This window comes from Numenius arquata, chromosome 4 (assembly GCF_964106895.1).
Source record: "Numenius arquata chromosome 4, bNumArq3.hap1.1, whole genome shotgun sequence".
NCBI classification, from domain to species: Eukaryota; Metazoa; Chordata; class Aves; order Charadriiformes; family Scolopacidae; genus Numenius; species Numenius arquata.
This window is the reverse complement of record NC_133579.1, coordinates 29,353,196-29,375,359: the sequence shown is the minus strand read 5'-3', so window position 1 is coordinate 29,375,359 and position 22,164 is coordinate 29,353,196. Positions and strand designations below refer to the sequence as shown.

The 22,164-nt window shown below is 32.7% G+C and overlaps 1 protein-coding gene across 1 annotated transcript in view; it reads left to right on the top strand.

Moving 5' to 3' along the window:
- Nucleotides 1–22,164, top strand: part of RTTN (rotatin) — an 84,170-nt gene that overhangs the window by 37,077 nt on the left and 24,929 nt on the right. Inside the window, exons 26-35 of the mRNA XM_074146399.1 lie at nucleotides 378–522; nucleotides 2,228–2,382; nucleotides 3,608–3,827; nucleotides 4,911–5,039; nucleotides 7,296–7,403; nucleotides 8,030–8,188; nucleotides 9,500–9,571; nucleotides 12,917–13,109; nucleotides 15,538–15,620; nucleotides 21,476–21,587. Coding sequence (XP_074002500.1) covers nucleotides 378–522; nucleotides 2,228–2,382; nucleotides 3,608–3,827; nucleotides 4,911–5,039; nucleotides 7,296–7,403; nucleotides 8,030–8,188; nucleotides 9,500–9,571; nucleotides 12,917–13,109; nucleotides 15,538–15,620; nucleotides 21,476–21,587 — 1,376 coding nt within the window. The remainder of the gene's footprint in view (nucleotides 1–377; nucleotides 523–2,227; nucleotides 2,383–3,607; nucleotides 3,828–4,910; nucleotides 5,040–7,295; nucleotides 7,404–8,029; nucleotides 8,189–9,499; nucleotides 9,572–12,916; nucleotides 13,110–15,537; nucleotides 15,621–21,475; nucleotides 21,588–22,164) is intronic.

Sequence of the window (22,164 nt, the reverse complement as noted above, 5' to 3'; positions counted from 1 at the left end):
AAGCGTAGGTAGGCTTTGCTATTATTATTAATTGCTAGTATTTAATTGCTAATTACCTTTTTTCTTTCCTGTCTCTGGCCCTGTTCAGATTTTCCTACCTTTTACTATATGCAGTTCCATGTTTACTAATACTAAATACAATTTTTAGTGTACTTAATTTTATATGGTAATAATACACAATAAATGTATAATAGTATATAAGTATAATTTAATATGTAGTCAATATTTTATGTAAAAATATTTAAATATATGTAATATTATACATATTTACTCTATAATTCCACGTTTGCAGGTGACCAGTACCATTAGACTGAGATCTTAAACTCTCTTTTAAGATGCTACAAATATGAAAGTAAATATTTTTGTTCGCATTGCAGGTTTCTGCAAGTGCTTCCAGCTTCTGTGGAGGATGAGAAGCTTTTGGTAGATGTCTTAAGATTTTTAAACAAATTGCTTAGAGAGCAGAGATCAAGTTTGGAGTCAGACCATGTAAAGTGGATCCTGAAATCATTGCTTAAAAATGTAAGAATATGCCCAACAAGTTAGCTGTAGACTGTAAGAAATGATATAACTCTGAACTGGTTGGCTGGTTTGTTTCTGTTGAGTTCCTCAAGGAAAACAACTTATTTAAACAAAAGCAAGAAATAGGATGGTATTAACGTTTGCTATTTTGTGGTCAGTGCTATGGTTTTATTGTTTCGGGAAGCTTGAAGAAAAGTAAATTTCCTTCTCTTCTTTACTGCTTATACAAATTGTTTCTCTAAATTCAAATATACTTACCAAAAGCAAATATCTACCTTTGTGTGCCTTGCTCTGCTGTAGTTAACTGTGGTAATATGGTTATATAAAGCCATGTAACTGTAGTTAGCTATGCAGAGGTCTATATGCATGTATAGCTATATATACTTATATGATATGGTTAACTATGTAACTATACATACACATGTTTGCATACATAGACAGCTGTATAATGTAAGCTTAGCTACATAACTACATATGTATTATCTATGTAACTAAAAGGATGAGGTTCCATACAGGCGTGGGCATCTTCTCTTTGGCAAAGAGATAAAAATGAATGTTATCTGTCTTACATTAAGAATAAGAATTGAAAGTTAGGACAGAAATTTTTTTGCTTTCAGTGTGTCTGTCACTTCAGTTTTGATTGGAAATGGTTATAATATGTCCAGGAAAAATATTTTTATAAGCATGAGGAAGGTATATGAGTGTACAGTGCAGTTGTTGTCAAAAAGCATATATAATATTGAAAGGATGTCATATCTTTCTTTTCATTTTTTCTAGACTCTTGTGCTTTCTATTTGAGAGATTCATTCTCAAATTTTAGAGAGAATTCATTCTCTCTTATTTAAGATTTGTAAAATTGGAAAGTATAAAAACAAATAAGAACTGAACATCATGAAGCAGTAGAAAACAACTTTTTTTCAAAATATAACTCAGTCTTGCTGTATAAAAACAACAGTTAAAAGCCAAAGATAAATGTGATGGCTTCAGTTTTAGAAGTCTGCAAAGTACTGTGCTTCACAAAGCAAGGACATACTGCCCACTTGCAAGATCATTTATGGTCTTACAAGGGATATCATATGTTAAGTACAGTCTGCATGCCCTTATGTTTTTGCTTTTTAAAATACAATCTAAACATTTAGAAATGAAAACATTTGGAAAAAAATGCTAGTAGACTTCATTTCAATTGCTTATAGAATTCAGGTACTTGATTTTATACGGCTAACGGGGAATCATAAAATTTTGTAAGTATGGCCCATTCAATATGTTAGTATAAAATGTTTATATCACATGATTTTAAGTCTTTTAAGCAACTGAGACATACAAGATACATCTTGAACTAATATTTCTACTAGTATTTTCTTGTATTTTTTTGTGATTTTTTTTTTTTTTAATTGCAGGTTATTGTTGTATATAACTTTGATTTTTCTTTCATGCTTCAAAATACACTGTATCATGGCTTAATACCAGGAGATTTTAAAGGCCTTTACAGTACATTCTTTTATGATGTTTAGTAGATTCAAATAATTGGTAATTATAGGAATTTTTTTACTGTGCTTTTTATAGAAATGCTTCTTAGTAAAATAATAATGGAATTTGTGATTTATAATGTGTGTGATTTGCAAGCTCTCAACAGAAAAATGGTTTAGTGTAAGTATTAAAATAGGATTTAAACAATGCATAATGTATTTTTATTCTTTTCTTTTAGAAACCAAAATCTCTTTTGGACCTCCTGGTGCGATCAGAATCCCAAGTGCGGGATGAAATAGATGAAATACAGACGGCTGTCAGGCAGCAACTGGATAAAGAACTCATTCGTCTTTTTAACATGTTGTTGTTTTGTTCTGTGTCAGTGACTGACAGGTACAGTGTAAATGGACCTGCCTGTGTAATTCTGATGGGGGATCATAATACCTGCTGCTGCTGTATCTCGGTCAGAATTTGAATAGAATTGCATCATGACTCAATAATTTTAAACTGTAAAAATGGAGTATAGTCCTCTTGAAGTGAAGTTCAACATTTATATACACCTTTTCACCATAAAATTAGGAAATGAACTGGGAAACTTGGAAGAGTATGTACTAGCAGTCACTTTTTCAGCAAATAATAATTAAACTGATGGAAGGGAGAAGATGGGCTATTTCTTTTTCACTGCTGAAAATTTGCACAAGCAAACGATAACTTGGTTGACTGTGCATTTATTTATAGCAAAGTAAAACATTGAAATATTTGAAATATCAACAACTGTTTATTTTCATTGAACTCCTTTTTGGCTTAATACAGTATATCAGAGCACATTAGTGATTATTTAGGATAGCTACTTCCAGCAAGAAGTCCCAACCTTTTTCTATCAGGCAAACACAGAAACCAATTTCTATTAGCTTTTTCCTTCAATTTTGTAACATAACATCTTCCCACACTAAATCTCTCTGTCCAAGTGTATTCTAAGAGATACTAAAATTGCAGCTTAAGATAACATTTGTTTGTGTAAGTGCCACAACATAACTGTTTGTAAAGATACTTTCAAAATGTTACCACCTTCATTCTTCCCACACAGTTATTAATTTTCTAAAAATTTTGACAGCTGGAAAAGGGAGGATTATAGAAATCCCTGCTAGTTATATCTCACACTTTCTATCTTTTCTATCTACCTGAATTCTAGATTGATGATATTTTGCAGGAAATATTTTTAAACTTGTCTCTTGAACCAGACCGAACATAAGTGTAGCTCATAAGTTTTGCAACATTTCAAGTTATCCATCATCTTCAATCTCTCTCTCTTTATTCAACATGCTTCTTAATAATTAGAGTTATCTCCAATTTGTCCCATTTTGGTTAAGCAGCCCTATTATAATCAGGTGCAATACTATGCTTTCAGAACCTGGGTGAGGCTAGAAATGTCAAATTTAATTCCATGTTATTCTGTGCATAAGGCAACAGTAACTAATTGAGGTGCCGAGACTCATAGACTAACAGTAAGAAGAATGAGGCACTGGCCTCTTGTAAAATGATTCATTATAATAGCTTCATGTTGAGAGTTGATTTTTTTTGTGGTTTTTTTTTTTTTTTTTTTTTACAATTAAACCAGAGAGGGCTTGGAACTTGCTGGCTCTTTCAGAACCGAGCTGGCTCTGAAGCTGCTACAATGCTTAAGGCTAACAGATGCACCACATTTTTATGGACTTCCTTCACTGGAGAGAACATTACGAGGAATGGTTCATGTTACCGCCCTTCCAGACTGGAGTACCTACTCTGCTGCAGTTGAACCTGTCACAATTTGTAAGAAATATTTAACAGGTCTTCTTGAAGTAAGTAGCTTATTTTATCACTTAGCTTTTGGTTTGAATGCTTGTGAAGAACTGTGTAACTAATGACACTATAATTTTTAGGATGCACTTTTAGTGAATATCATCACTAGGAATAGGTACAGAAAAGATGCTTTTTCTGCTAAGTAACTAGGGAAAACATGGAGTCTAGATTGAGTGATGTGTATCTGTACTTAATATGATAGGTTGTAGTGTGTGTGCCTTCATCCCCTGTTTAAGAGGTAACATAAAGTGGCTATAGTTTAAGCAAGATGAAAAACAGATGTATGGGGGTTTGGTGTGCATTTTTTTTCCTTTCTTTTTCTTTTTTTTTTTTAAAAAAAAAAAAAGAAGAAAAAGAGGAAAAATCCAAGATCTCTCCCACAGGCAAAATATATGCGTTAAAGGGGGTCTGGGGGAACAGAAACTCTTTAGACACATTACTAATACCAAGAAAGCATAAAAGAGGTATTTCAAGTTGCTGCAGTTGTTGGGAAGCCAAAACTTCATTCTTGTTTTGAGTGTTCCTATTTGTTTGCTAAGTCCATAGATGTGATAGGTAATTAGTTTTTGTTCCTAAAATTACATCTTTTGAAAACTCTAGTCATCTTAAAACTGTAATAAAAGCATAGATCTGGCTTTCTGATTGTTTCACAACTATTCAGTAATATAGGTACATTTAGAAGTTTTCTTTTTAGTTTGGAAGAGGCTTGAAAAAGTTTTAAAGTAGTTTTAATTAATTTCTGATTCTTAATGATAAGAATAGCAACCAGATAAGTGTTAGGACATTTTGTATAAAGATGGTAACCATATTTCTGATGGAAAAAAGAGACACAGTCTTTAAGCTCCACTGCATTCTTCATTTGAAGGGGCAGATAAAAAACATTGAACTTCAGAGGTTTAGCCATATAGGAAGCTATCACATGACCAAATGACTCATAAATAAATAAATTCTTAAAATTCAGCTAAAAATCTGCCATCTTTTCATGGGTTTAAATTATGATTTAGTAACTTGTAGGACAGTTTGTAGTCTACCTATATACTGCTTACACTAAAGCTACCATGAACTTGTATCCCCATCCCTAGGTCATCTCATCGTTTTATGTTGAATGGGGAGGAAATGCTATGTCCTTCATGGGAAAAGGTGTTACGAAAAGTACAGTTCTTTGCTTGCTTCACTTATCTCATGAAATGATAGCCCAAGCCAAGGATCCAGTGAGTGCATTACAGTTGTCCTTATCTTGTAATTTGTGAGGGCTATGCACTGGTATATTTTAATGCTAAAGTTAAATGATGAATTTTCTTATGCTGTGGGGGAAGATGTCTTACATTGCAGCAGATACTAAAAATGAAAAAAAAAATCAGGTAAACTAGTTTGGTGTATGATGTTAGATAAATGAATAGAATAGAGTACAGTATAAAAGAAAGCTAAAGATTCTACCTTACTGAAATAATTCTGCACCTATTTCTGTGGTTTTAGAAAGACCTTCTATCAGCATCAGGTATAATTTTCTTTTCATAAAATATGAGAAATCAGGATTTTATGTAGGATGAATAAATTTAAGGATTTATAACAGTATTATTTCTTCACACTTGTATAGGTAACAGGCTCTTTAACATATGTTACACATACATTTGTGTATTCTTTCGTGTGTGTATATATGTATACATGAAAGAATTACTATCTCACTTATAAAAGGAGCTGTCATTACTTAGCAAAATTTACATCTGTGTTTTGTGTCCATGTGTGTATTTTGAGAGCTAAATCTTTGAGAGTTTAGAAAACTGCTTCAGGATGAAGGCCATTTTAAAAGAAATTCAACAATTTAGTGTAATCATTTTGGAGAATTAATATCCATTCTTATTAATATCTGTGATAGCCACAAGTGAATATCTTTCTATATGATCGAGTACATATGTAACTAGAAATAAATACATATGTAACTAGAAATAGCAGTATACCTGCTTCTCCAAATTCCAGATGTCTGTTTCTTCAGGTCTGTACTCCTTCTTCAAGATACAAAGTGCTGACAAAGTTTATTAAAATTGCAGGGGGACAGAGTATTAAATACACTGCAGGAAGACTGTAGCCTCCAAAGAATTAGCTCATAAATGCATGGATGAAGGATGCATTTTTTTTTTTTTTTATATCAGTCTCGTAGAATAATATGTATAATAGCATAATGATCGGTGGCATTTTTTGTGACTATAAATCATAATCTGTGTGTACAACAGCGTTACTGTCTAGACTATACTAATAATTTATAATCTCAAAGAAATTTTAAATCTTGGCTGTTCTTTACCATCATGGGATTTAGTGTTGAATCTTATGGAAAGAGAAATACAAAATTAGTCTTCTTCCTCTGTGCAAGTAGTGTTATACAAGAGTTAGACTGGATAACTATGATTTTTTTAAAAAAATTAATATAATTAATACTAACTTAAAATGCACAATCTAATGACTTGAATTTAAAACTAGTTAAAGCAAGTTATTTTTTGCTCATTAGCAGTATTATGATCCACTATCATTCCACATTATTAGAAGAATCACCTTGTTAAGTCAGATACAAGATGCTTTAGCTCATACTGATGGACAGAAGCTACTTACAGAGTAGGAGTACTACTTGAGAGCTCTTACTCTCATGTAGGAGTACATGAGAAATAGAGCATATACTTAGGGCATGCTAGAATTGCTGCAATGTTTTGTTTGTTTGCTATGGTATCATTTCATTGGTCTTGCTTTGCTGACCTATGTTTTGTATTTCACTTTGTATGTTAATGCCCTCCCTCCCCAAATTCAAAGATTGTAAAATACTATGCTTTTTGTAATTAATATTGTGTGTATTGAAAAGATCCATGGAAAATGGTCTGCTCCAAATGAAACATCAGTCATCTATTGTGTGAAAATATACAGGACTGAGATGGTCAGAAGACACAAACATAAAATTTTAGGTATCATGATTCATTATGAACTTAATGCATTGTTCTTGCATGGTTAAACAGAGCACTTTGTAGGTATGTGGGTTTTTTTAAACCTGAATTAAAGAAATTAATTTGCAAATTCAAGTATGATTTCATGCAATTTACAGCTAAGTAGTATGTGGTAGTCTGCGTGACTTTCTTCATGCACCTGCCATGTGATTAAATAAAAAGAATGAATTATGAAGAAGTAAATTTTGAATGGAAATTATTATCCAAGTATTTAAAGTAAAATATTTAATCTCTCTTTAGCACTGCTGTCCTAATTCTATGAAGAAGACGATACAAACTTATTTTTGTTCAGTACGTGAAGTCAGCAGATTAAGGATGTGTTTATAGAGACAGAATCTACATCTTTTTCTTGGAATATCAGCATTGTGTGCATTTAAAGTGCTCTAGTATGTAATTGGTAGCTCAGACTTTTGGTAGAATGGCGTGGCATTGAAAGAGTTGTAAAATAATGTATTTATTTATTTTCTATTTTCTAATCAGGACTGGATATCTCTCTGGTCTTTGCCTTATGATACCAGTGAAGAACAAGTTGCTTCTCAGCTAGGGCTGGCATGGCTGGTTCCTTTATGGGTAGATAGAGACCCTGAGGTTAGTTAATGCAATGTTCAGTTGATATCATATTTTGACCCTGAAGTATTTGCAAAATTTTTGTTTCATTAATTTATTTAATATTGAAACTACTGTTTTGCATTATTTAAAATGTTACTGACTATATCCTAAATAACAGTAAAGATATGGAAACATTCTCCTTAAAAACATCTCCGAGAAATAGTTACCTACATCTTCTGCCTTCTGTGCTTTCATTAGTCACTCATGATCATTATGCATAGGCAATTGTCATTGACAATGCTGTCATTTAGCTGCAAAACAGAAACATTTACATGAACTACAAATTTAGAGTAAAGGTATTTGATGCAAATCTGTTAAATTATATGAGTTTGCATAATGGAACTACTTTTAAGTGGTAAAATGTGAAGACTATTGAAGACTATTAGTATTTTTAATTATATTTAATTATCTATTTTATTAATTCTGACATTTTTACAGACACATAGTTGTGATTATGAGTATAGGGGCGGAGAAGTATAGGAAAAGAGGTTGCTTTTTAAGTGAATTCCCTTAAACTCCAGATTCAGTTGATACAACTTAATAATTTAAAAATGTGTTGCTAATTACTGTAAGAAATATCTTTGTGTTGTGCTTGTATGTACTAGGTCAGATTTACAGCACTTGGAATAGGATCAGCTCTTACATCTCTTGAAATGGGATGTATTGCTTTAGCAGAAAGTTGCCAGAACATTTCAGGAGGGCTTTGGGGAACGGTGATAAATATCCTTCTGGACCAATCTGAATGTAGCATGGTACGCAGGGAGGTATGTTTCTTATGTTCTTCTGCTGTTTTATATTGTCAAGGTTTTTTCATTAAGGAGGAAAGATTATTTTTTTCAAAGTTTGTATTCCATATATCTGTTCTCTGATGCTGCAAACATCTACTGCTTTGTATGTTGAATACTACCTAATTAAAATAAATGTTCAGCTTCTTACTTAGAATTACTCAAGGGGCAACAAATACAGATGACTAGTATAAAAGCAGAAATGATCTAAAAATATAAGTGAGCTAATAAAAACTCCTAAGGCTTACTCAGGAGACAAATAGGTTGCTAAAGCATAGCAAATTAGCCCAAATTTTAGTGGCAGTTTTGTTCAATTTATGAATGCTTTGGTGTTCATAAACCCATCACCTGATCTGTAGTAAATATCTCTTCATTGCAGACATGAGGTAACCTAATTTGCCAAAGCACTAAACTGAAAGTTTGTACTCTGGTAGAACAGCACATAGAACTTTATAATACTATATTTAAGCTGCGTACACATTTTTTGCAACTTTCTATTAACTCCAGTTGTAAAGTTTTCTTGTTTTCCAATGACTAAGAAAGAACAACAGTGACAAATAGTGGGTTAGTTTCTTCCCAGCTCTGTTGCTCAACTAATTACATATTCCAAAGTAATATTTTGAATTTATTTGTGCAAAATGCTATTGAGAATGTGTGCTTCATTTTTTTATTTAATTCCCAAATAATTTTAGTAGTCTTCTAAGGGTCAAATACTGACAAAATATTGACAAAATATAAAAGTATTAAAAAGCCATTTCAGTCCACCCACATATACATGTGAAACGTGTAATATAAATTAGAAAAATACACATACCATGTGTTGAGAAAGGAAACTGTTTGGGACATATGTGTCTACGTGTCTCCACATTGCCCCAATTATTTTTTAATGAATAAAAAAAAATAAAAATAAATGAGGACAATAGAGTGAAGAGTCATAAACTGTTCCTAGGTTTTCCTGTTCAGGGATTTTTTTCAAATACTTCTTGCTATGTAATGCTTATTGAACAGGATTGACAGTCCTGGAACAGTGATGAAAGTATTTTATACAAAAATAAGTTTGTTTCCTAGTGATTTCTATTCCATGGATTCCGTATCTTTTTTTTCTTACCAGCCTTTTCTTTTGCCGTGCCCTGATGACATCTCTCATAGGTTAAGTCTGAGGGGTTTTAGGTTATGTGTTTTTCCAACATGAGCAATGGAGTAATATGTAGAATGTGCTGTTTAATCTGATGTGGGTTTTTTTGAACTCTAACGGCTAGATGGCAATATAGATGCCTTTGTTTCTTTCAGGCTGCTTTTATTCTACAAAATCTCCTTGTGATTCCAATTCCTACAGAAGACATGAAAGATTGTATTTGGCAAGTAAGTGACTATTACATTTAATGAGAAAGGTCATATTGTCATAGAGAGACGTTATTTGATATAAAAGCTTATGTTAGTGTACCTATGAAATATAAACTTAAAAAATTATGTCTAAAGTGACATTTTGGAAGGAGAAATATATGACAAACTTCTTTCAAACTTCCAGCAAGCTCAAGTAAAGAACTAAAGTTAGTTTTATGTTTGTTGTTTTTCATGAATGTAGCATCTTTGGGTTCATAGGAAACTTGCTTACTTATATAGCATCACTTTAGGATAGAAATTGGTCATTTATTTTACCCACACTTGGAATGCAATGTGATTTGAGGGGTATAAGGAAAGAGAAATTCTAAGAATACGATGTTTATAAAATGTTTTGAAAGAAATAACTAAGTTATGAGAAACAACCCTTTCCAAAGATGAAGTAGCTTGTTACTTAAGTCAACTTAAATGCTTCTTAAAAGCATAACCCCTCCAAGGATGGCAACTCCACAACCTCTCTGGGCAATTTGTTCTAAAGTTTCACTACCTTCACAAGGAAAAAAAATTTTAAGTTTAAATACAGTTTCCTGTATTTCAATCTTTTGCTCATTGACTTTTGTCCTGTCACTGGATAGCAATGAAAAGCATGTCTCTCCCTTTACTTTCTCTCGTCAGGTATTTATGCAAACTGATAAGATCCCCTGGAGATTTTCCAGTTCTGATCTTAAGTCAGTCATCTCATGTTACTTTTAGCAAATCTGGTTCATTGTACTTAAAGATCTTTGATCCTTAGTTCCCCATTTTTCAAATTTTTGTGGTCTTGATACCTGTTCTTTTTGTCCATCTTGCTCCTTCAAATGTGTGAGATTGCACCTGTATAAGAACTGTGTATGTTCTTTTTTGAAGAAATCTGCAGATGTAACTATATCCTATTTATCTATTCCTTTCTGCAAAAGATCAAGTTAGTGCTGAAAGACATTCCTCTTATTTTATTAGGGTAAGTTATCTATGATTCAGCCCCCAACAATTATGCTGTTTCTTGTAGAGCTGCATTTTACAGTACTTCTTATCTTTTCTTTACATCCGATCATAAAGGAAGAAGTTCAAGTAATCTTAACAGTCTAGCCCTTATTTCAGTCGTATTGCTTATTACTTATATTTTATCAATCTGAATGTAAAGAATTACTACTTATAGTAGCGGAGGTTTTACAAGGGGCAGCCATTGTAACTCTCAATATAAACTCTATTTGAAGTTGCTTTTTTTTCTTTTTTTTTGAACATTTCAACAACTCTGGTGAGGTGACAAAAATTGAATCTAGTTGCAGAATTCTGGATGAATTCCACTGCAATTAATAGAAGCTTTGAGTCAATGTGATCCTTATTAAGAAGTACAATTTAATGGAGATTGCTCATCACTTAATAAGTGATGAGCAGTTCATGCTGAAAGATATTATCAAAGAACAGTTTATGGTAACTGGTAAATTAAAACTGTTGAAAATACAAACAACAATTAAAATTTTAAGATACTACGAGGATCAAATTCTATATTTCAGAGTTACTTTTTTTCCCTTGCCCTGAATAAGATGTTTGTCTGTTGCCCTTAATGCGAGAAGTTCAAAGGAAAGCTATTAAGAGTATCTGGGTGAGTAATAGTAACAACGTACTGTAGCCAACATAGAACTCATTTTATCTCTTAGACAAATAGGGCCAGAAAGAGAAAGGCTGTTAATAGAGTTTGTAGGCCAGTTTTTTCATGACAATGGCTATAGTGGTGTTGTTATCTCGCTGATCTGCTTGGGAAATGTTTTTGTCATGAGTAAAGTCAACCTGTGTAAAGTATTCTAAGATTGCAACATGCTGCGTTGTATGAAGATTGCTGAAGTCAGAACACTTTATGAATGTAATTGATGAATAACTCTTTCAGGGCCCTTCTTGTACAATAAAGTGTCTGGCATAGCTTTTTTAACTGTCAAAGACAATTCTGGATAGTAAAATTTTGACTAAATTTAACAAAATTTTCAAATTATGCATTTATCATAGTTGATACAGTCTAAGTATATTGCTGACAGTGTACGAGTACAGTTTTATAATTCATCATGAACAGTTTATATGACATGCTATATTCTTCTTCAAACTGTTTGTCCTATCTGATTCTCCATTAGTTGGCATAAAAGGCAAATAGTGAAAATAGTCTGTTAATATATTACAGAAACCAAAAAAAGTGAGCAGTAGCCATCCAAAACTCTGGTTATAACTTACCCTGTAACACAAAATAGTTTTACTGCTTCTACTTGACCTGTTTTTTGTTTTGTTTTCTTGGAACATAAGCTTGTATTCAGTGTAAATGGAGGGGTTGGATGAGTTCTAGAGCCTCTTGGGGACAAATAGTGTTGTTCAAATTACTTGCAGTTCATCTACCTCTGCTCTTTCCTGACTGCCAAAGAAAGTTTCTAATTAGCGCTGACAAATTTTCTTTCCGTAATTTTAACTAGTTTCTTTTTGAAGTACTGCAAGATGCCTACTAAAACTGCCTTGCAGAATGTAATTGGTTTGATTATTTTTCTCAGTCTGGGTTCTTTTGCCAATTAACACTTCTATTTTTATTGGTCACTCTAAAACAGGTTATGTTGTAGTTCAATAAAACTTCTTGTTTTCTCCTGTTACCATAGAAAACACTGGAGAAATACTGTAATGAAGGCAGTCAAATCAAACTGTTTATTTGAAAGAAGACTATGAAGTCTTTCTTTTCAGGTGTAAATCTACTTCTTGAGAAAGTTTTCCCTGAAGTCAGTATTTAAAAAGAAATCACTGAAAACCATTCTTCAAAGAGAATTTCTTTCTTTTTATGTCTTGTTTTCTAAATAAATCTTTTATGATAGTAGATTGACTTGGATTGATGTGGTAAAATGGCAGTATACTTTAGAACAGGATGACCTTTTCAGGATATTTGCTTTTATCTTAGTATATGTGTGCTCTTTTTCCAAAGAAAACTTTTGCATTAGTTGATATCTGTAAGTAGAATTAAATGAGAAATGAAAATTGTAAAGTCTCCTGATACATACACTGGATTAAAACCATGCAGTTTTAGCTTTAAGTGACTTTCTACTTAACTGTTAACAAATTTCTCAGGAGCTAAACAGCTACTTCTGTTTTGCTAAATCATTGCAGTTTTTGTAAAATATTGTGATTTAGCTCAGCCTTAATAAAACCTACATTTGATTTGCAGAATCTGTTTGTTACAGTCTGTAAACCAGCTATGTGTATACACACTTACACAGTATTAGGCTTAACTTGGGTTTTTTGACAGTTTATTTTACATAAGAGACTCCTTTAAAGAAGTGATCTTTATGAATTTCACATCTTCAGGGTCCCTGTGTACATGACGAAGAATCTGGCCTCTCTCAGACAGGAAAACCTGCACTTAAGGCCCTTTTGTATCACTGCCAGTTCTATGAACATGTGAATCAGATGGTGAAACACTGTTACCTAGGATGTTATATGTTTGATTTGAATTCTTCCAAGGACGACCACCTCATCATAGAAAAAGATGGTATAACTGGTAAGTGATGTTAATGTAATCCTGTAGTATTTTAAAACTGCTTAAATAACTTCTAGTTTTAAGTAGCTTATCTCAAGTAATTCTTACTAAAAACGGAACTGAACTTGAACATGTAAACCATGAACTTAAATATGCTGTTAAGTCAAAATACTGCTCTAAGGATCTAAGAATAGATAAGTCACTAGTTAAACATATCTCAGGAAAAGCTCTGAGCTGCTATTTACATCTTCAAAAAGTTACAAATGGAAAAGATGTAATTGGTTCTTCAATATATTTTCTTGTAAAGTATTGGGGGTAAAATATTTTTTACAGTTAAAATCATAGAATCCTAGAATGGTTAGATTTGGAAGGGACCTCAAAGATCACCTACTTCCAACCCATCTGCCCTGGGCAGGGACACCTTCCAGTAGACCAGGTTACTCAAAGCCCCATCCAACCTGGCTTTGAACACTTCCAGGAATGGGGCATCCACAACTTCTCTGGGCAACTCGTTCCAGTGTCTCACCACGCTCAAAGTTGTGACTTAATGACAGACCAGTACAATGAAAGTTTAGGAAAAAGAAATATATGGACTGTTTCTAGGACTCCTGTTTCTTGATGTGTTCACTTTCAAAGATACATGAGTAGGAGCGTACTCTAATATGCTGAAGTTAGCTGCATTCTAAGACAGATACAGTTTAATTTACAGACTTACCAAATTAATACTCAGATTGGATTGATTTATTTTTTTTAACCTGTATATATACCCTTGGAGTATCTCAGATCTAACTCTTATGTTGACTAATTGTTTTCTGAACAGTATTTCTATGTCTTAGTATGATGCATTGTGGGAACCCACATTCTTGTCCAAATATGTATTATGAACTTAGGTTTAGAAAGCTAGGAAATTCTTCAGAGAGCTCAATTAGCAAAAACTGCTCAAGGGGTGGAAAATAAGTTAATTCTTTTTGGTTTCTTTCTTTTATTGTGTGCCTAGATTTCTGTATTTCCATCCTCTAAGACTGCATATTTAAACAGTTCTCATAGGCCTGCTTCTCTTAAACTTACATTGCAGAAGCATGAACAGAAGAGGAATGCTATTTCCCCTACTAAGTTATGACTTTGACAGACCCAAGGAAACAAAATATTCTTGGTCAACTCACTGAATTATCAGAGAAGTACATCAGCAGTATAAAAAATTCCAGCCATAAAAATCCTCGATTTCTTCTGTGGTTTCCTTTATTTATCTATGAATGTATTTTTTGCAGTCCAACACATTTCATTCCTCCCATGGTCCTGTTTTTGTGCCTCTTGGTAGTTCTGTTAGCTGATGCAATATCATGTTTAAGAGTAGCTCAAACTCTAGGATTGCAGAACTTTTCAGTGAACAGCTTATATACGTTTTATCAGGTCATTGAAAAGTAAATAATAAAAAAATCCAGCATTTTTTAAATATGGGGAAGAAACATCTACAATATTTCAGGAACAAGAAACCAAATTTTTGTTTATTTAAAAACGGAGGACAGGACAATGTTTGCTCCATCTCTAAAACTATAGTGCTTGAAAGGCTTAAGTCCTTTGTTCAGAGGTTTAGAATTGTATTGTTTATCTATAATGACTTGATTCTGCTTTTTAGTAGGTCCTTTGTCATCTCTTAATAGAAGATCTCGCTTTGGTTTATCTTCCTGAAAATATTTTTGTCATTTTTTCCTGACATTTCTCAGGAATATAAAAAGAACTCATCTGCAAAGTTATGTTAAAAATAAAATTAGTTATCTCAGTTTAGTAATTAGCTAAGAGATATATATAGGACTTCTACTTTTGTGGGTTTTGCACTCAGAATCTGTGTAATCTTTATTCTTTGTTGTTTTATATATATATATGAAAGCCTCAAAACCCATTATTAACAGGTTTGTGCTATAAATTTTTTAGCACTTTTTATTGTGAAACAGATTTACAAAGTAATTCTGCCTTCATTATACTTATGAATATGGGTTCTCTTAAAAGTCCTCCTCTTAGAATGTCAACTTGAAGTTTTTGAAGACAAGGACACCTGTTCATTATGTTTGTGCTGTGAGACCCCAGTATCTTCAATGCTTTGTTCCTATTACATTAAAAAAATAAATCTGAACTATTTCAAATTACTAAAAGCTATGCTACTGCAGTGTGAGCTAAGTGTAGCTTTTTCCAGACTATTCTATGTTGCAGCTGAAAATTGTATTTTATTTACTTTCTGTTTATTCAAGGAATTTGCTGGATAAGAATTCAACAGTACAATGTGTGAAAACTTGTATTCTGAGCTCTTCAGAAGGATAACTCTGGTTGGCTACTTTTCTGTTTCACTGAAACAATCCTTTGAAAAGCTTGTTAGGCTCACTCGTGGTTTTGTGGTAATGAAAAAGAAAAAAATGTTGTTCAATTTTAATTCTTCTTTTTGTTTTTCCTACAGATTTTGATGATTCTCTTGATCTTTGGAAGGCTCCATCCAGTCAAAGCCGAACTTCACATTCTCAGTCAACATCGGAAACTATGGTAACTTGCAGAGTAATCTATTTATTTTAAATACGAAGTTGTTCATTAAACGCTTTGAAGAAAATTAGGACTCTTACAAATGCTAAAAAAAACCAAACCAAAACACAAAACAAAAATGAAATTAAACAGCTGAAACTAAATTGAAATTTACTCTAAAGTAGCTTTAATATGCTAAATGGAACTTTTATGGTTATTTACCTAAGCAAAAATAAATAAAATCGCTTACCTTGACTAGTTAAATGCATAAGGCAGTGCTGAATTCTGTAGCTTCTCACAGCAAGACATATTCCCTAAAGAGTACTTTGTAATTGGCTTTATTGACAAAATGCAGTCATCTCCATCTTTAGTTGTCACTTCTGCTGCTTTTATCCAAACTGTTCTTTCAGAGTGAACCTGTATGTACACTACATGGCTAAAGAACTTAATCAATCAAAACTGCAGGAGTACATTGGGTTAAAATTATATTCTGTGTCATAATAAACTCTGGATTCTGAAAATGCTTTTATAAAATATAAAAGTGGCATAAATGTTTGCAAGACCCAAAATAGAGATGAAAAATATAAGAAAGCAGGTGGCTACTTGAAAAATTTTTCTGGCTAGGATGATTGCTGCAATAAAAGGCTGTAAACATATGCTGTCTTTCAAGATGGCAAATGCAAAGGAAGAGAAATCTAAATACATACCACCAGTTCTAGAGTAGGTTTGCAATATCAGATCAAGCTGTGGAGGAAGCTTTTATAACATTCATTAATTACCTGATAAAGGTCATATATTTTCATAAACTGCAGTGTATTTGAATACTTGAAAGTACATGTAAATCAGGAAGTAGATATAAATACTGCTTAATAAACTATTTACATCTTGTGTTGATTAAAAGCAGTTTATTCCATAAAAAGCAATTTGGAAACAATTGAGTGCCAATTTCTTATAGGAATAAAAGTTGAACAAATTTCATCATCTTGTGTTCATGTTACTTGAGGGAAAAGTTAAATTTCAGCAATTCTTATGAGGGTTGAGTGTCTAATCTACATAAAGTTGTGCATGAGTTCTTATTAAGAGTTGGAGAGTTCATTACAGGAAATATCTTCAGTAATTTGAAAAAAGAAATAAAGAAATAAAAATTGGAATCTACTAGATCAAATTAATGTATTTTTATTTATATGTGTAAAGTAGTATCGTGGTTTAACATAAAGGCATAGCTCTACAATTCCATTTAACAGATGGACAACTAATTATTTAAGTGGAAAGCACAATGTAATATTAAGATACACTCATTTTTATTAGTCTTCAAGATGTTATAGACTTCATATTTGCTAACATTACGCTCTTACAGGTAATGTAAGACAGTTTTATTCAAGTTTGGTTTTGGTTTTGTTTTCCTTCTTCCCCTGATATATATGAAGATTTCACAGAAAAACTTTGATTGTCATTTATAGAAGTTTTTAATTTTCATTTGTCCTTCATGGATCTTTTTAGCATCTGTAAACTCTTGTTTTTATTAACTAAGTTTCTTATCTTTATAAAAATACCGGTGCAGATGTGACAGTGAATTTCTAAAATGGAAGGAAAGATGCAGAGGTCTGATGTTCCAATGTCAGTATTAATTAGGAGAAGAAAGATAGGGGAAGTGAACTGAGGCTAAATACAAACTGTATTTCAGGGGGTGGTTAATGACCATTAACTGTCTATCTAGTAAAGTTTGAAAATACTTTTAAAAACTCAAAGTTGTTCTGAAATCAGACATTTGCAATTTATTCCTATATAACTTCACATTTCATGTTCCTACAGTTTGGCCCAAGGCTTTCCATTTGGATGTATGAGAAAAAGAAATACATTTATGAAGCCATTACCAAAGTTTGTAGGAGTTTGTCTCTATATACTATTTATTGATGGTAGGAAGATGTAGTTATTCCAAGCCCACTAGATGGCACGCTATCCCCATCACAGATTAAAGGGAGTCTGCAGGTCTTATTGACTGGAAATTTTGTGGGTGTGTATGGTACAGTTTTGATGGCAAAAGCCACAAATAATTGAGACTTATCAGCTATCAGACCAAGTAGAGTTATTGTTTCTATTGGAAGGTCTTCTCTGATATTTTAATAACACTGGGAAAAAAAAAAAAATTTCTTCTAAATATGTCCGTATCTATTCATTTGATGAATGTCAGTCTAGGAAGCTGAAACTGCTTTTTGCTTCAGTAAGCTACATCCTGAAGATCTTTGCAGAAGCAAAAGTAATGTATTTTACTGGATTATATGAATTTCTTTTCTGTGAAGAGAAAAGGTCTGCTGGATTCTTTCTTTTTGATATTTGAAAAAAGTTTTGACAAGAAGAAAAAGACACTATGAGTTTTCTCTGTTTTTTCAGATTTCATGTAATCAATACTTTAATTGAGCTATCTGCTATCAAAGGTTCATAAAACCTTAAGTGAAAACGGTATCTAAATTATCTTTTGGCTTCATCTTTTTTTCCCCATCCACAAATTTTTCTCCTAATTTGCAGAAAGTAAAATTGAGAAAAATAAAAAGCAAGTAAATTAATAACCGAAATTATTCTTTTTTTACTTCAATACGTAAACCAGTCTGTCAGAGGTACTGACAATTTTGCCTATTTTATAGAGTAAAGAATGGCGATGTGGGAATGAAATCAATGATTCAAGGTCGTGTAAAAGACAACAGCAGAGCTGGATTGTCTGTACTCTGTTAACTCATATGCAGTACTCATATGTATTTAGTGTCTTTAAGATCTCGGTGGTTATAGATTCTTGACAAATTTATCTTTATTTTTCTTTAAACCGGAATGTGGATACTGCAAAAGTCCAATTTGGAGAAGATTAAGAATCTTGTCTTTTATAGAATTCATAGTTTAAACATTAACTCAGGTTATCCTTACAGAGAACAAATCCTTATTCTTATTTTAACCAGCGTGTTTGTGTTTAGTATGTATGATTGAAATCACCAATCAACATGAAGATACTGACTTGCTTCACGCTCCATAAATACACTAGGGCTGTTCTGTGCCCAGGACAGCTTAGCAAAATGAGCAGTTATTAAAAAACTTGAGCTAAAAATGGCGCAGGTTAAAGATCTACAGACATTTCCCAGATAGCTTTAAGTCATGGCCATTCTTTTCTATGAAATCTTCTTGCTATTTTATAAAAATGTGTGCTTTATTTTCTGGAGCCATGGTTACCAGACTGCTATACAGTTAAGTGATTTAAACCTTTGAAAAGAGAACTGAATAGAATTAATCACTGCAAGCCTATTAAAGCAATGCCAGAGGGATTTTTATACTAGAGGTTAAGAAAAGACCTTTTATTCATATCTAGTAGATAAACAGCAAAACCCTCACATTTCTCCTGTACTTCCAGTCAGGCAATTTTTGTATTCTTTTGTGTTAGTTCTTATCTGCAGTTGCCATCTCTCCCTCTACACAACCCTTTCTTTTCCTCAATTAAACCCCCATCCAAAGTCTGTTGTTTCACTGTTAAGCAACAGAATGCTTCATTGCTCCCAGAAAGAATATGGTGACAGTAGTAAATATCCTTTACTAGATGCAATGTCTCAGACCCCCAGTTCATCTTTATCAAAGGTGATTTATAAAAGCAGTAATATCTTTTCTTTCCTGGAAGGCAGAGCATTGTGGAAACAACTCCATTGTGTTACTGTATGTTTTCTGTTAAGATAGCAGAAAATTTCTGGTTTTAACCCATTTCCCACTGTGAAGCAATTACCAATAAATGTTCCATCAGTAGAGGAAGCTGATATTTTTCTAACCAGATCAAGCTTTTATTGATTTTTTTTTAAACATATCTAAGACCTTATTTTTATTTCTTTGCCTAACATGTTTAGACAGTTTTAGAAGATGGAGAAAGAATTGCTGTGGAATGTAGAAGATATTATTTACTAATATGTGAAAGCTTGTATAAATTCATAATATTATCTTTAAGATTACTCGCAGCATAGTAATAATTCATTTTAGGGCTTTACTTGTTGCAGAAGAGCCATATGGACTGTTAGAAGTTGCATTTTGGGTTTGTACTTTTAAAGAAAATAAGTGATGGTTTTTGTCATTTTTTAGAATGCTTGGAACTGAAGAGTAGTGCTGAATAAATGCAGAATTTACCGTGTGTCAAGATGGATTGATTTCCTCTAATATAAATAATGGATTTTAAATAATTATTTAAATCAGCAAGCATGAAACACTAAATAATTTATTTCAGTTGGCAAATATGGGTTTTATTTGTGTAATCTAAACAGAATTTGAATTTCAATTGGTTGGTACAATTTGGTACTAAATTTTGCTAATAAGAAAATTATTTAGCCAAGCATGTCCTAGTGTTTGTGACTCAAGCTATATGTGAATCCTGAGTTTGAGACATATGCCCCAAATCTTACTGTAGCTTGTCTTCTGTGTTACAGTAACCTTCCGGTTTTTTTGAGAAACAGCTGAGCATGCTTGAGGACTAAGATTCAAGATTGTAGGATGGACAGTGGTGGGAGACCAGATGAAAACAGGGGAGAGAAGGGAGTTAGACCATGGAAGTGGCAACTTTTAGCTCATGCGGGGACTCTGGTCTCAATTGAAGATGTGCTGATAGAAGCCTAAGTGATGGGGATTGCGAAGTGGGACTAAACCTTCTAGGGAATGAAAAAAGACTAAGTAAAGAATTTCCATATCTCAAAATGCTGCTGAGTAAATCAAAGCCAAGCCTGGAAAGCAGTGACCTAACTGCAAGGGTAAAATAGCTAGGAAGACAGTAATCTGCGATTTCCTCCCTTCACCCTTTTTTACTTTTCCTTAGGTAAAAAAATATTCCAACTGATATTCTAATAAAACTTTAAAAAAAAAACCTTTGAAATATTTCAGTATTCCTTAGAAAGCTTACTGTGAGGAAGTCTAATATCCTTTGAGCTGTGACTGTTTCAGGATTTCCTTGTATACCCCAGTGTTCTGTATTCTTTACACAGTATAGTGACACTTGAAGAAAATTTATCTGATGTGAATTGTCCAGCTAGAAAACAAAAAACAGAAGTGAAAAAGTGACCTTATCCCATATGCTGAAACAGGTCATAGGTCATGTCGTGTCACAAAAGTATGTTATTATGCTGATCTTCTGATCTCAAGCTTGTGGTTTTAAACACAGTAGCAAGAGCATTAAGAACTTTTGAAAGCATGCAAAATTAATAATATGATAGATAATGTAGAATTGGTAGAAGGATCATGGTAGTATGACAGGAAAATTTTCTACTGTCATGTAAATATCTTATATCTTCACCGTGAAATGAATGCATGTAAGGATCACAGGACTAAGGTTAAGATAAGTACCCAGAGTTGGAAAGATTCTGGAACTTCAACTTTAATGACTAATGTGCTTGTGATATTTTTATCTGAGCGTGTCCTGGTACAAATGGACAAGTGCTGATGTTCTCAGTAGAGCAAATAGTCCATGAAAAATTTGAGTTTAAATGCTTCAGTGATGCCTTTCTATCTTAGTCCAAATGTAGATCGAGTCAATTATATGGATGAAAAAGAAGGATGAAGAGGAGGAATTTCCAGTAAGATGGGCATTGATCAGTTTTTAACTGAAATGTTTCAGGCTGCTCATATTGCACATCTTTCAATAGTTTCAATTATTGGATGTTTATATTTTTATATATATACATATGGTGAGAAAAATTTAATCAAATTAACTTTGAACAGTAATTTTTGTATCATTTTTGGTTCTGTGGGTTAGTTGATTTTGGTGGGTTAGTGGTTTGTTTCCCTCCTTCCCCCACATTGTTCGAGCAAAATAAAGTAGAAGTCTGCTCTATAAAAGCTGGAGTCAACCAGTTTCCTTTATGTCTTTCTAGATTCAGTCTGTATCACCGTCACTGGAGAGTGCTGCTGAACTTCAGGCAATAGTCCCAACGAATTCAACTGGTTTTATTCCTGAAACTGTAGTTGATCGGCTTATCACACAAGGTAAGTCAAACTTTGTGAGCATAATGATGAATACAATGTGTTAGCCTGCCCATATTCCAGTATTTAAACATGCATATTGTGTATTGCTGGAACAAGCACCATTGATGTTTCTAGTAGTTGTTTTGGAAGACAAACATGAAATGCTTCCTTTAGATAGGGTGAAATACATCTGACAGAAATACATGAAAATGGCTGATATGACTTGAAATGTAACTCAAGACTAAGGTTCTATTCCTATCATCCAGTCACCCTTTCAAAATATTTCATTTTGGTAAAGCTGTCATATACGTACATGCGTGCGCGTATATATATGTATATATGCTTCTCTTTATATGTAGAAAGATAAAAATATATATAATGTACAGAAAAAAAGAAAGATGTATGTATGGAGAGATATCTACAAATATAAACATTTTTCTGTTGAGAGAAGTGAAGATTTAGATCTTTCCAAATTTACCTTTTATCTTTAATGATTATTAATACCTTGTAGAAAGAACATTTTATTTCAGAACTATTTTAAATAGCACTTTTCCTGTATCTGATTTCTTGGTTATTTTTTCTCATTCCAGAATACTAT